This window comes from Nomascus leucogenys, chromosome X (genome assembly GCF_006542625.1).
Source record: "Nomascus leucogenys isolate Asia chromosome X, Asia_NLE_v1, whole genome shotgun sequence".
Lineage (NCBI taxonomy): Eukaryota > Metazoa > Chordata > Mammalia > Primates > Hylobatidae > Nomascus > Nomascus leucogenys.
The window spans coordinates 50,787,916-50,803,849 of NC_044406.1; the positions used below are offsets into that span (position 1 = coordinate 50,787,916).

General features: G+C 40.1%; 1 protein-coding gene across 3 annotated transcripts in view; it reads left to right on the forward strand.

Annotated features, from left to right (window-relative positions):
• Positions 1-15,934, forward strand: part of MED14 (mediator complex subunit 14) — an 86,275-nt gene that overhangs the window by 61,113 nt on the left and 9,228 nt on the right. Inside the window, exons 23-29 of one of the 3 annotated variants that reach the window (XM_030806803.1) lie at positions 3,095-3,206; positions 7,053-7,145; positions 7,917-8,048; positions 10,281-10,463; positions 11,624-11,859; positions 15,138-15,317; positions 15,411-15,518. In XM_030806803.1, the coding sequence (XP_030662663.1) occupies positions 3,095-3,206; positions 7,053-7,145; positions 7,917-8,048; positions 10,281-10,463; positions 11,624-11,859; positions 15,138-15,317; positions 15,411-15,518 (1,044 nt within the window). The remainder of the gene's footprint in view (positions 1-3,094; positions 3,207-7,052; positions 7,146-7,916; positions 8,049-10,280; positions 10,464-11,623; positions 11,860-15,137; positions 15,318-15,410; positions 15,519-15,934) is intronic. The other 2 variants (XM_003271008.3, XM_030806804.1) reach the window with 2 other exon arrangements.

Here is a 15,934-nt window from a genome sequence, read left to right on the forward strand (position 1 = left end):
AGCATTAATCTCAGATCATTCACACACTTAAAATGATGTTACATGATTCCAGGGATGAAAATATCATCTGCAGGATCTGAGATCTTTGAGAGAGTTTCCTCACCTTGTCTTGAAGGACAGATGTTATTAAAGTAGAGCACAGTGGACTAAACGTCTGGCGATGTTCCGTAGGGACTCCTACAGAGAACAGGTGGACAAATTTTCAGGGTTCTGTCCTCAGACCATTTGGATAAGCCACATTATAGAACCATAAGAGCTTTTAGTTCTGTCCTGTCACCTTCACATGTCTGAGAGTTGAACAGGCCCCTAAGCTAGCCATTGTTCTCTCACTGACCCTCCTGAAACAGAAGGTGAACAGTGATCATTTAGCCCTTCAACAGTCCTGTGTGACTCCCTAGTCTGGAAAATCCTCAATGGGGCTGTAGACTCTGGGCCAGAGTCTTCAGGGGCTTCATTTTTAGTTGTATATGAGCACACAGCCTGTAGGCAAGGCTCTTTGGCACATCCTTTATTTTTGGTTTACAAAATAGCTCACTGCTTCTCACCCAGAAGCTTTCATGAATAGCATTTTTGAAACCAGCATTGTGCAGAGAATCCTCTTAGCTTATTTTATTGCTTAGCTTCTGGTCTAGCTACTTAGTGACTACAACTTTCCAGTGCTTAAATCTTTGAAAAAGTACTAGATTCTTACTAGAAGGAGGGTTTTGTGGAAGCTGTATTGTTCTTGGCAGCTATTTAGGGTTACTTGCCTTCTCACTATTTCCCTTCTTGGCCTTCATGTAGAACAGGGAAGATCGGTAAAGGCCTGTGCGAATGTCTCTGTGTAGCTGAGGTGCGGGGCTCTTGTGACAGACATTGACTCAGATGAGATACTAGCCCTCTGAAGATGCTGGGCCACCATGGGAGAGAAGTACCTTGGCCCAGCGGATATCAGAGCAGCTTTTTTCTTGTGGAAGCCACTTTCTTGCATTTTCAATCTTTCCTGTACCTGATACGGAGCAGGGGATGAGCCACATCCTTTGGGGGAAAGAAGTAACTGAGATGGGCTGGCTGATGACCATGGCTGTAGCAGGGCCAATGTTATAGGGGGAATGGAGGGAGAATGTGGTCCATTATTCTCTCCCTCTCCCAAAATAAGTTGTTCATTGGCCCCTCTATAATGATTTTTTTTTTTTTTTTTTTTTTTTTTTTTTGAGATGGAGTTTCGCTCTTGTTGTCCAGGCTGGAGTGCAATGGCGTGATCGCAGCTCACCACAACTTCCGCCTCCCAGGTTCAAGTGATTCTCCTGCCTCAGCCTCCTGAGTAGCTGGGACTACAGGCACACATCACCATACCTGGCTAATTTTGTATTTTTAGTAGAGAGGGGGTTTCTCCATATTGGTCAGGCTGGTCTCGAACTCCCGACCTCAGGTGATCTGCCCGCCTTGGCCTCCCAAAGTGCTTTTGTTACTGAAAAAATCATAATTTGACACAGTGAGAGCCTGCAGCGCTAGTTTATTAGATATTCTGATTTGGCTAAGAGCAATATACACTCAGTAGCATTTCATACTGAACATGAGATTTCTAAGTAGGAAAATAGTTGCAGGCTAAGACAGAAGGATTAGAAGTGGGTAGATTGGCCAAAGGTTAGGATATTCTAGAAAAGTTAGAATGATTTGTCACTTTGGGAAAACTTGAGGAATTTTCTGCCTTTTCTTGCTCTGTATTCAACCTATAGGTAGAGCTTTTTTGTTTGTTTTGTTTTTAAGTTAAAAAGTTTGACAACACCAAGTCAGAATCCTTTTAAAAGAATATTCATCTGCCATGGTTAAATGTCTTTAGTCGGTGGCTTTGGCTTTACGTACCTCCTAAAGATTGAGCCTTTTATTGAGCAGTTTCAGTTTTCAGTTTTTTTCTGTTTATCAGATATCTGTGCTATGCTTCTATTTGTAAACTGTTCATCTCCCTGATAAGACGTTGTGAGAAAAAAATGCTCATAAAGGGATTCATGTACATTTTACTTGATGTTAGCAGGTAGTTTTTCTTCTTTTATATAAATTGCAGTTTTAGTGCATAAGCTAGTCCATGAGAAAGGAAAGGAAGAAAATATAAAAGTTTATGAATATCATAGTTTTAATTAACAAGTTAGTATGGCTTACATCTCCAAACATAAAGGTACATTCTACATTATTGGATAAAACAGTATGGGCAAATATATGATTTTGTAGCTTGTGAGTTAGCCTGAATTCTATAATTTCTTTAAGATAGCTTAGAAAGAATCAATAAAAAAAAAAGTAGACAATCTGGTTTTAAAAGTAGATAAAAGATTCAAGTCATTTCACGTAATAGGATGTCCAAGTGGCCAATGAGCACCGAAAAGGTATTCAAACATTATTTGCCATCACAGAAATACAAATTAAAGCTACAATGAGATAACACTCCACACCCACAAAAAATGGTTTTAAGAAAAAAATTGATAATTATTTCCAATATTTGATACTGGAACAACTGAAACTGAAACAGCTGAAACTGAAACAGGAACAACTGAAACTCTCGTTTGCCACTAGAAAATATGTAAAATGTTACAACTACCTTGTGATAGTGATAAAGATGAGTAAAGGTCAGGCTGAGCTACCACATTTCATTGATACTAAATGCCACCAAATGTAAGATGCATCAGTTTTTATCTACTGCTCAGAAAGAAAAAACACTGCCAGTTAAACTAACATCCCATAAATGGAAAGACACACCCTGATTTTAGAGACGTTAAAGTGTGGGGGGAAAATGTCTTAGAATCAATGAAATGGTAGATAAATAATAGAGATAAATCAGTTATATGCTAGATAGAAAATGAGCAAAAAACATCTTGAGGGATAGCATTGCAAGATCGGGAAAGAGGATGTTGCTATTTTAAAACATTCCGAAAGTCGAGGTTTATAAAGACTTGTGTTGGTGATGTGTGTGTATTTTGCACACTTTTATACTTCATGTTTCCTGTTTGGTAACCAACAAAGTGTGTAAATATTAACACTGTAGCTATAATTAGTGAAAGCCACACTCTTAATGCTTCATGCAGTTGGCCATTTTACCAACATTTAATTTTCTTCTTTTCAGCCGTTTCCAAAGCAACCAGGAACATCAGGTGCTTATCCTCTTACTTCACCCCCTACATCTTATCATAGCACAGTCAATCAGTCTCCCTCTATGATGCACACACAGTCTCCAGGTAAGATATTACTTACTCTCTTGTCATGTTCAACTTTCAAATCCAAAATACACACATACACCCCACATTGAGAAGCACTGTGCATCTAGCCTCAGGCTTCAGAGAGTATTCCCTTTCTAGTCTATGGCTAGATAGTTGTCACTCATTTATTATGGAAGGTTTATGAAGTCTGTGTCCAGGCTTGGGAGCACTTTAAAAGATTTAAATTAATGTCACCCAGAGCCAGACTCACAGCACAACTCCAGGGGGTGCTAATCACAACATGATCTGTGTTACAGGTTGACAGACCCTAAGGCCTATGAGCCAAATCCTCCTGTCACCTGTTTTTGTAAATAAAGTTTCATTGGAATGAAGCCACACTTGTTTATATAATGTCTATGGCTGCTTTCCTGCTACAACAGCCCTTTACAGAAAAAGTTTGCTAAGCCATGGAATAGGTGAAGGGTGGCCTGCCCCCAAGCTCCAGAGTTAGGCAGTGCACAGTCTGCTTGTCCAGACATAATGGCTTTGTTGGCAGCCCTGTGAAGTGCACCGTAAAAGTGCTTGAGAATGCCAAATTTTTGCTTTTAACTGAATGATTCAGTGGTATCTCTTGAGCACTTGCTCTGTGTCAAATGCTGCCTGGTGCTGAAGATTTAGCAGTGAACCAGATACCAGCCCTGCTCTTGAGCTTATCATCTAGCAAGGAAGCTAGGTCATCAGATTTATTGGGGAGAATGACCCGTTGCCTACTAGGTCCTAGTAATGTTTCCAGAGCATAATGATGGTTTTTTCAAAGAAAGTTTTAGCATAAAAGATGTGATATGTAATATAGGATGTAAAATATAAGAAATTAAATGATTTTTAAAAGCATGTGTAATAAAACCTTTTATCTACTGTAAATATATCAGTCCACTGAACTAAAGAATACATTAAGTAGTTTTGTACCAGTTGAAGGCATTCGGGCTTATCAGAAAACAGGACAAACAAAACTACGTTAAATCCTGATTTTTAAGGAACAAACCCAACAAATACATCTGCTTTTAAGTTTTCACTTTGAAAAGCAGAATTTGCAGTGCATACTTTTCTCCTTTATAAAATACAAAAATTCTTACAGATATGTATATGTGTGTCTGTATATGAGAAATTTGTATTGACCAGATAATCTGTTAATCTGCAGGTGGGAGATGTAGTGACATCACTTATTCAATAGCTAATTCCATTTGTAAAATGAGAATAATATAAAACCTTTTCCATAGAGATGTTGTGAGAATTGAATGAAATAGTTCACATAAAGTGTTTAGCCTGGGGCGTGGTACATGACAAATGCCTCTTTGACCAGTCCATTGTAATCTGTCTTGTTGCCCAGATTGGGCTGCTCGACATCCCGTATTGCCTAGGCACTCGCACCCTGGCAGATCCCACCTCCACCATGTCTCACACTTAGCCACTCATGTTGCTCTTCACATTACTTCAGTGGTGTCGTTTTAAAAAAATAGATCCTCATTTTTAAAATCTTTAAATTCACTTTTATTTGGGGGGTGGGGTGTACTTCCTCTGCTTGGATTCCTAGATAAACAGTCTTCATCTGTAATGCCAAGTATGATGAGTGTTACAAAAAGGGTCACTTGGGCTTCTGAAAGAGCATTCGATAAGGGGGGTTTGATTGTTTCTTTCTTGAGAATGTGTTGTTTGCCTCCCTCCTTTCAACACTGGTTAAGCTGAGACTTGAAGGGTCAGAGTTACCCAGGTGCAGGGACATGGACGAGGAGGATATCTCAGGCAGACTGTGCGGGGTGTGTGGAGTCTGAACTCCCAGAAGATGGTAGACTCTTCCAAATGGCTGGTATGTGAAGAGACAAGGTGCTGTTAACAATTTTGGCCTTTATTGTATGGGTAAATAGGAAGCCATTGTTGGATTTTAATCTGGGTTAAATTTGTACAACTGAAAGTGATAAGAGTGGTGGACGGGCAGATTTCACAGAGAAAGGAGGAGGGAGTTCTCTTGAACCTGTTGATTTTGCAAGTCCCCAGAGATTACTAAGTCAAGATGTCCAGTAGGCAGTTAGCTGTATGAGCCTATGGCTCATCAGAGATGGTTGGACCACAGATGAAGACTTGGAAGTTGTTGTTGTCATGTCTAGGGTCATTGAAGCCCAAGTGGGTGGTTGAGTCAACCCCTAGGAATACCAGTGGTCAGTGGGGAAGTAGCAACTATGGAGGAAGTAGACAAAACAGGAGAAACAGGATTGTAGAACCCCAGGGGAGTGTGTTTCTAGGATAGGAGTTGACATTGTTTTTATATAGTAGGAAGGGAAAAATATTTTGAAATAATTATAGTAGTAGACAAGCATATAGTGCTTACTATGTGCCAAGCCCTATTCTAAGCACTTTACCCGTTTAATCCTCACAGCAAACCTGTGGTGTAGGTCCTGTTATTATTCCCATTTTATGGAGGAAAACTGAGACATGGAGAAGTTAGGTCACTTGTCCCGATCATACAGCTAAATAAGTAAACATAAACACTTAAAGGTTAGTCAAGTTGATCAACATACTGATTGAAAGTAAGACAGTGCTTTAGGTATTACAGAACACAAAAATATGAAATTATCTCACATAGTACAGTCCCCCCCTCTTATTGCTCTCCAAGGTTTTAGTTGCCTGAGGTCAACTGAGGACCAAAAATGGGCAAGTATAGTACAATAAGATATTTAGAGACAGAGAGATACCATATTCACATAACTTTTATTATAATCTACTGCTAAGAGTGTTCTATTTTACTGTTATTGTTAATTTTTTACTGTGCTTAATTTGTTAATTAAACTTTATCATATATGTGTATAGGAAAAAAACAGGTTTCAATACTATCTGAGGTTTCAGGCATCCACTGGGGGTCTTGGAACATATCCCCTGTGGATAAGGCGGGGACTGCTATAGTAGAGAATTTGAAACATGCTGATATTAAAGGTAATTATGATAATGTAGCAAGTGTTTAAATGTTGCATTTATTCATAGTTTTGGTAGCCATAGTTCACCCTTTCATAATCCTAAATTAAAACTAGTCCTGTGGCTTTAAATAAGTTAATGTTTCCCTGTTTTTTATATCTCCAATCTCAGTCTCTCCATAAGTCTAGTATTTTATTTTCTTTTTTCTTTTCTTTCTTTTTTTTTTTTTTTTTTTTTTTTTTTTGGAGACAGAGTCTTGTTCTGTCGTCCAGGCTAGAATGCAATGGCGTGATCTCAGCTTGCTGCAACCTCTGCCTTCTGGGTTCAAGTGATTCTCCTGCCTCAGCCTCCTGAGTAGCTGGGATTACAGGCACGTGCCACTGTGTCTGGCTAATGTTTGTATTTTTAGTAGAGACAGGGTTTCGCCATGTTGGGCAGGCTAGTCTCAAACTCCTGACCTCAAGTGAACCACCCGCCTCGCCCTCCCAAAGTGCTGGGATTACAGGCGTGAGCCACCACACCCAGCCTTAGTATTGTATTTTCTAGCTGTCTATTCGGTATCATTTCCATGTAATGTCTGGTAGATACCTGCAACTCAGCATGGCCGAAACTAAACTCTGGATCTCTTCACTGCCCCAGTGCTCCTCTTCCCACAGACACCCCAGCTCAGTAAATGGCAGGCCCTTCCTTCCTGCTACTTGGGCCGAAGCTCTTCGAGTCATGCTGGACGTCTCTTTCATACCCATGTTCGGTCATTTACCAAATACTGTCAGCTTGATTTTTAGAATTTACCCAGAATCCAACCACTTTTCACTACCATAGTCTGTCACCTTTACCCAAGCCACTAGTCCTCTCTCACCTGAATTATTGCAGTCGTTTCTAACTGGTTTTCCTGTCCCTACCCCTACCCTTGCTCTATAGTCTGTCCCACAGCAGCTAGAGTGATCCTTCAGGGACAGAAGTTCGTCCATGATTTCCGCTCCAAACTCTGCATTGGATTCCCACTCATTCAGGGTAAACCCTAAGTCCTTAGAGTGGCCCACAAGTCCCCATGTGATCTGGGACCCACCCCTCTTCCTCCAACCTCTCTGGTGTCCTCTCTTCCCACTGCCCCCCTCGTTCACTCTGTTCTTGCCACACTGGCTTCCTCCCTGTTATTTATAACTGCTTCCACCTTTGGGGCATTTGCACTAGCTCTCTGTTTGGCTGGAATATCTCATTCCCTGGGTATCCTCATGCCTTATCCTTCACTTTCTTCACGTCTCGGCTCACATGCCCCCTTCCTTAGAGAGGTCTTTTCTGATTGCTGTATGTAAGGAACAATACCCACCTCCTTCACTACACAATATTGTCCCCTTACCCTGTTGTATTTTTTTCCATAGCACTTACCTGACAGATACTTGTCTTTCTCATTCTATTAGAATATAAGCTTTGTGAGGGCAGGAATTTTTGTCTCTTTTGTTAACTGCTGTGTCCCCAATGCCTAAAACAGTGCTTGGCATGAAGTTGGCATTCAGGCCTTCTTGTTGAATGAACGAGTAACTGAATAAAAAGTACACCGGATTTTTTTTTTTTTAATTAGTCAATATAAGAGCTAGAATTTGGGCCCATGGAATTGAACACTCTCTTTCGATAATGAAATCTTGCCAGTTTTTCTCTGTGTTATATATGTGGGAGCTATACTACTTGTTTCTTTAGTTTGTAGGGAGATTTTTAACTTGGGGTCCTTGGACAGGACATAAAATGTGTCCTGCAAGATTATCTGTAATTATTTTCCTTTATTAGGAAATCTGCATGCTGCCAGCTCCCCCAGTGGGGCTTTGAGAGCCCCATCACCAGCGTCATTTGTTCCAACTCCTCCCCCATCCTCGCATGGAATCTCAATAGGACCAGGGGCCAGTTTTGCTAGTCCACATGGTGAGTCCGTAAATGGAAATCGATATAGCATAAGAGCTTGATGTGAAAATAATTTTTGTTGAGTAAATTTTTCATTGCAAAATTAATACTTGTTTATTGAGGAAGTAGCAAAAATATTGCTCAAGCAAAAAGAATATCAAATTTATCTAATCCCACCACACAGAGGTAACGAGCAGTGAGTTTGTCTCTGCCTTGGACTCTCCCTTGCTGTCTCCGTTGCTCTGCCTTGCCCTTCCTGTCACACATGCCCTGCTTGCCTGCCCTCTCATGTTTCTGTCATTCTCACTTGCTCTCTACCCAGCTGCTTGTCTCCCCCCTCAAATACCTGCCCTTGCCCCCGACAATGGGTACCCTAACATATGAATTGTTTTGAGACTTGAATTTTTTAACTTTTTAACTCAAAAATTTTAAATTGATTCAACTAGATAAAAAATAGAGCAGGTAGTCAATGAAATGTTTCCTTTTTATTCCACCAACCACCTAGTTCCTCTTCCCAGAAACATGTAGATATTCTTACAGAGCTGTTTTATGCATACACAAGCAAATACATGCAAGTGTTCTTTCCCCTCTCCTTTACACACACGACAGCATACTTTACAGTGTTCAGTGCCTTTTTTTCACTTAATAGATCATGAGTATGATACCATAGAACATAAACAGGTTCCTCAGTTTTTAAGCTGTGTAGCACCTGGGATTTTAGTTTTTACTATTAATATTTGTGGGAATATTTCTGTTATTAAAAACTCCACATCATCATACCATATGGCGTAATAATATCCCCTTGTCTGGGCATACCATGACTTAACTGCTCTTCTATTGTTATATGTTTAGAATGTTTCCATTTTTTCACAATTAAAAATGGTGCCATCTGTGCTCATATCCATGATTATTTCCTTAAGTAAGTTCCAGAAGTGGAATTGTTGTATCAAGGGATTTGAGAAATTCTAAAGCTTTCGAAACATATAACTGCTCATCTGAAAGGCTGTACCGTTTCCCATACCATCATACAAGAATGTCTGTTATCCTGCATCATCACCAGCAGGGAGTATTACGTATTTTAAAGACCCTGGCCATTTTCATAGGTGAAAAATGGTATCTTATTGTTTAATGTATTTCTTTATTAGTGAAGAAAATTGAACCCTTTTTTGGTTGGTCTTTGGTTTTTTTGTTTTTGTTTTGTTTTGCTTTTTGAGACAGTCTCACTCTGTTACCCAGGCTGGAGTGCAGGGGTGCAGTCTCAGTGCACTGCAACCTCGGCTTCTCAAGTTCAAGTGATCCTCCTGCCTGAACCTCCTCCCCAGCAAAGTAGCTGGGACTACAGATGTGCACCACCACGCCTGGCTAGTTTTTGTGTTTTTTTGTAGAGATGGGGTTTTGCCGTGTTTCCCAGGCTGGTCTCGAACTCCTGGACTCAAGCAATCCACCCACCTCAGCCTTCCAAAGTGCTGGGATTACAAGTGTGAGCCACCGTGCCTGGCTGGTCTTTGGTGTTTCTTATTTTATACCTCCCAGTTATATATGCTTTGCCTATATGTTCTTGTGTTTTTTCTTGCCCATTTGTAAGACCTAAGTAAAGACCATTTACTCTCTGACATATACATGGTAAAAATATTTTTTCAGTTTGTCATTTGGTTACAGAGGGATATAATAATATGTTGAAGATATCTGGAGGATGAAATTTATTTATTTTTTATTTTTGAATATCTTCGTAGATACCAATGGAGGATGAAATTTAAATATCAAATTGTTCAGGAAGTCACTGCTTTCAAAACTTGAGTCTTGGTTCATTTCTTAGTCAACGTAGCCTAAATAAAGAATATGGAAAATTTCCTTCTCCTCATTCTACTTGGAGTAGAATGAAAATATAGTTTGTCAAAGTTGGTTTAAAAATATAATATTTCTGCCTTTAAAGGAACTCTGAGATTGTTTGCTTAATATTTTAATGCATATAGTAGCATACATTGTTACATATTACATACATTGAAGCTTGTGTGAAGGTAAATTTTATCGTCTCTTAATCTTTATATTTTTCTAATTTTTGTATCATGTTAAAAAGTACCTTACACAAAATAGAGATTCAGGCATGACATGTTAACACACATCAAGCTTCAGTGAAACATCTTATTGGAAGAAAAAATAAAATTATTACTATGTAAAGATTTGAATGCTGTCAAATAATTTTCAGTTATTAAAATATAGGTTTTGAGAATCATTTGTTTACCTTTTTTATAGGAACTCTTGACCCTAGTTCCCCGTACACTATGGTGTCACCAAGTGGACGAGCAGGGAACTGGCCAGGATCTCCTCAAGTGTCCGGCCCCTCACCAGCAGCACGCATGCCTGGAATGTCACCAGCCAACCCCTCACTACATTCTCCAGTTCCAGATGCTTCTCATTCCCCTCGAGCTGGAACAAGTGAGTATATCAACATTTTTATGTTCTTTTTTAGTATAACCCAAAGTGACCTATTTTGTTGCATCCTCACATTTGAAAGTCATGACCTACTTTTTGAGAGAGGATACTTAAAGGATATTACAAAGGATGCAGATGAAGAGATGCATAAAGGGAGTGGAGTTTCCATGCCCTCTGTGAGCCTCCACATGTTTGGCTATCTGGAAGTTCTCCAAACTCTGTCCTTTTGGGTTTTTATGGAAGCTTCATCACGTAGGCATTCTTGATTAAATCACTGGCCACTGGTGATCAACTTTGGGATGGGGCTGAAACTACCAACCCTCTAATCGTGCCTTGTCTTTCCTGTGATCAGCCCCCTTCCTGAAGCTACCTAAGGGCTGCCAGCCATCAGCCATCTCATTAGCATACAAAAGGACACTTAACCACTTTGAAGATTCCAAAAATTTTAGGATTTGTATGCCAGGAGCTAGGACAAAGACCAAATATATATTTCACAATATCACACATAATAACAGAGAAGAGAATTGTACACATTTATTGGTTAGCTTTTGCTACATAACATTTAGTGGCTTAAAACAATATATGATTGTTATATATTGGTTCACAATTCTGCAGGTTGGCAGTTTAGGCTAAGCACAGCTGAGTGATTCCTTCAGACTCTGCTGGGCAGCTCACGCATATGTCTGTAGTCAGCTGCTGGGTTGGTTTTGTACTAGCTGATCTAAGATGGCCTCAGATGGCAAGGTTTCTCTCTGCTTTGTGTGGTTTCACACTTGATCTGAGGCTTGTTCACATGGTGACTCAACAGGATTTTAAGGCAGGGAGTAGAAGCTGAGGCCTACAACTAGCCCAGTGTCACTTCCACCACATTCTGTTGGTCAGAAGCAAGTCACTAAGCCAGCCAGGTTTCAGGTGGAGAAATAGAGTCCACCCCTTAAAGGAGTTGCTGCAAAGTCACATTGCAAGGGGCCTGGATACAAGAAGGAGAAAAATAGTGGCCGTTTTTGCTAACAGGTTGTTAATATATGATTGTTACACCACAAGGAGTAACTAAAACAGTACAGAATGATTTAGAACATCAAAGATTTATGATGAAAGCAAAACAGGAAGCAGTGAGATAGTATGTATTTGTAAATGACATAACATGTTTTCCTTCCCAAAAGGTTCTCAGACAATGCCAACAAACATGCCTCCACCTCGTAAACTACCTCAGCGCTCTTGGGCGGCATCCATACCTACCATCCTCACTCACAGTGCCTTGAACATTTTACTGCTGCCCTCTCCAACTCCGGGCCTTGTGCCCGGCCTGGCAGGTAGTTACCTTTGTTCTCCACTTGAGAGATTCCTTGGATCAGTCATCATGAGACGACATCTTCAAAGAATTATTCAACAAGAAACGGTATGGGTACCTAGTGACCTTCTAAGTGGTGATTGTTAAGGGTAAAATGCTAAATTGTCCTGCAGGATAGGATCTGAACTAATGTGACATTCCTTCACCTTCCCTCCTTTAACAAGCTTGTTAGAATTATGCTTTTCACCCTAACCTGGCATTAAAAATGGACTCCATTGTTTTCCATTCTATGTTAACATATTTCTGCATTATACAGTTTGCTGTGCTGTGGCTTCTATGTTATGTGGCTAATATGGACCTGGAGATAGGTTTCTGCAGCACACAGGACCGGTGCGCACAGGATCTGGCCTTGCAGAGAATAGCATACCAGTAATTATTTGCCTTCTGGAGTGCCCGTGCGGGCAAGCTGATTTTGACTCTGAGTCTTTATTGAAATAAAATAATTGGCTGGGTGTGGTAGCTTATACCTGTAATCCCAGCACTTTGGAAGGCTGAGGCAGGAGGATCACTGAGCCCAAGAGTTCCAGACCACCATAGGCAATATAGCAAGACCCTCTCTCTACAAAAAATTTAAAAAATTAGCAGGCATGCACCTGTAGTCCTAGCTACTTGGGAGGTTGAGGCAGGAGGATAGGATTGCTTGAGACCAGGAGTTCTAGGTTACGGTGAGCTGTGATCATGTGCTGCACTTTATCCTGGGTGATCGAATGAGACCCTGTCTGTAAAAAAATAAAAAGAGAAAAAAAATTTTGAAGAAAATTATTTATAGTTAGAAGGACAAAAGCTTCTTTTTAAATATGTGAACAGGACAGGCACAGTGGCTCATGCCTGTAATCGCAGCACTTTGAGAGGCTGAGGTGGGCAGATCTCTTGAGGTCAGGAGTTCAAGACCAGCCTGGGCAACATGATGAAACCCCCGTCGTCTACTAAAAAATACAAAAATTAGCCAGGCATCCCAGCTATATGGGAGGTTGAGGCAGGAGAATTGCTTGAACCTGGGAGGCGGAGGTTGCAGTGAGCCAAGATTGCGTGGGCAACAGAGTAAGACTGTGTCTCATAAATAAATAAATAAATGAACAATTGAATTTTTAAAAACTCTTGTAGAAAAAAGACTTCTAAAAAAAAAAAGAAAAAAGACTTCTAATTTATCCTATGCTGATAGGCTTAGGAGATAATTTATAATTGAGAGCACCAGTTCTAGAGTCAGGCTGCCTGGGTTTGTAGCCAGCCATACTACCTGCTAATGTGTGCTTAGGCAAATTTCTTCAGATAATAGTATTTACCTAACTGATAACAGTTGTGGGAATTTGAGATATTTCATGTAAAGCCCTTAATATACTGTCTTGGCATTTTCATTATTTATAATTACTGTTATTATTGGTAGATGCATGTATTAATGAGGTAGTCAAAATGGTGAATGTTTAGGCCGGGCACAGTGGATCATGTCTGTAATCCCAGCACTTTGGGAGACTGAAGCGGGCGGATCACTTGAGGTCAGGAGTTTGAGACCAGCCTGGCCAACATGGCGACACCCCATCTCTACTGAAAATACAAGGCCAGGCACGGTGGCTCATGCCTGTAATCCCAGCACTTTGGGAGGCCGAGGTAGGCGGATCACTTGGGCCCGGGAGTTCGAGACCAGCCTGGCCAACATGGTGAAACCCCATCTCTATTAGAAACACAAAAATTAGCCGGGTGTGGTGGCGCACGCCTGTAATCCCAGCTACTTGGGTGGCTGAGGCATGAGAATAATTTGAACCCGGGAGGCAGAGGTTGCAGTGAGCCGAGATTGTGACACTGCACTCCAGTCTGAGCAGACAGAGCGAGACTCTCAAAACAAACAAACAAACAAACAAAATTATCTGGGCGTCGTGGCACATGCCTGTAATTCCAGCTACTCGGGAGACTGAGGCAGGAGAATCGCTTGAACCTGGGAGACAGAGGTTGCAGTGAGCCGAGATCGTGACACTGCACTCCAGCCTGGGCAACAGAGCGAGACTCCGTCTCAAAAAATAAAAAAAGAATTAAAAATGGTGAATGTTTAAAATATTCACTCCATGCTTAGTGTAAAGCCATTTTGCAACCTTCATACTAAGATTTGGTGGGGAAACGTTTTTGAATAAGCATTCAAAAGAAAAGAAAGAAAAATAATAAAATAAAATAAAATTAGCACTCAAAATGGTAATCATCAGACCTGGGATCTAGCCTCAGCTATGCCACTTACCATCTATGTAAGCTTTCAGCTCTTTGGCCTCATTTTGCTCAGCTGCATAATCAACATACTCTGCTAAAACGGGTCAGTAAACTACGACCCCTGGTGCTATGTCCTTCTCACCACCTGTTTTTGTAAATAAAGTTTTATTGGAACACAGCCACACCTGTTCATTTATGTATTGTCTATAGCTGCTTTCAGCTGTGATGACAACATTGAATAATTGTGACAGAGACCATATAGTGCATAAAACCTGCAACTTTTTCTATATAACACTTTACAGAAAAAGTTTGTCAATCCCTGGGCTAGAATAAGAGCCTAATCCAGATCTAACTCTTTGTAATTGTACTCTGTCTTCTTTTTTTCTAATGTGCCACTTTAAAAAAAAATATTGTGGAAAATGTTCAGCATATACAGAAGTAGAATAGTATAATGAACTTCTGTACTCTCATCACCCACCTCCAACAGTTAACTAATATCAGTATTGTTTCATCTAGAACTCCTCCCCCCAGATTTTCACAGCAAATCTCAGACATAATTTCTTGCATAAAAATGTTTGCATATGTCTCTAAAAGGTGTGGACTCTTAAAACAAAAAACAAAACCTGCACCATTCTCATACCTAAAAAAAAAATTTCTTTATCACATATCTAGTTAATACCCAGATTTCCCAGGTTGTCTCATTTTTTACACCTTGAATCAGAACTGAAATAGGTTTTTCTAAGTCCCCTTCAAACTTTTGGTTCCCCCATCTAGTTCTCCTTCTTTATCCTTATACAATTTGGAATCACTTCGTATTTTTTTGATCCCTATGTTTTCTATCACATTGGTCAGTCCTCTGGATCAAACTACTGCATGAATTCAGGCTCAAGTTTTTTGATGTTGTTTTGCAAGAATACTTCATAGGTAGAGTTATGTTCTTCCATCAAGAGGCACATAATGTCTGATCACATCTCTTTTTGCAGTGTTGGCAGCAGTTGATGCTCAATGCTGTAGGTGCCTTTGTTTTGGAATAGGTATCAACTTAGTGGTTTTCCTTTTGGAACAATTCTCTCAGTAACATCTTCATTTTCTCTTTGACTTACATGTTAATTTGATGTGTCCTTGTTTTGTAGCTGCAGCTGATAAATTCTAATGAACCCGGAGTGATCATGTTTAAGACTGATGCACTGAAATGCAGAGTAGCCCTTAGTCCCAAAACCAACCAAACGCTTCAGCTAAAAGTGACACCTGAAAATGCAGGACAGTGGAAACCTGATGAACTTCAAGTTTTGGAGAAATTCTTTGAAACAAGAGTATGTGTTTAATAGTGCATAATTTGAATATAATTAATGAAACAGAAGCATTAATGTAGAATGAAGAGTAACTTGCTGTATTTATCTCTGTAGGTTGCAGGACCACCATTTAAAGCTAATACGTTAATAGCCTTCACCAAGCTATTAGGAGCTCCTACACACATCCTCAGGGATTGTGTGCACATTATGAAGCTGGAGCTGGTAAGTTACAGAGATACACATTTCTAGCAAGGTTGGTTTGAGGAGGTTAGACTTGGTGGGAGCAGTGTTTATTGGTTTTCACCCATCTTTGTAGTTTCTTCTATTTTTCTCTTAAATTCTTAATTTTTAACTTAAATTTTATTTATCTTTGAATAGGTAACACAATTCTGTTTTATCATCTGAATTTAAAACAAGATAATATAGTGAGAAATTTCCCATCAGTTCCTGTCTAGCTATCCCTGTCCCCTCCATCCCTGTCCAACTGTCTTCCGGCCAACCAGAGTTACCATGGCTTGCCTCTCCTTCTAGAGATGGTCCATTCATAAAAGCAAATAACATTGATTGAGACAGGGTCTCACTCCGATGCCCAGGCTGGAGTGCAGTGATGCAATCTCAGTTAACTGCAGCCTCGACCT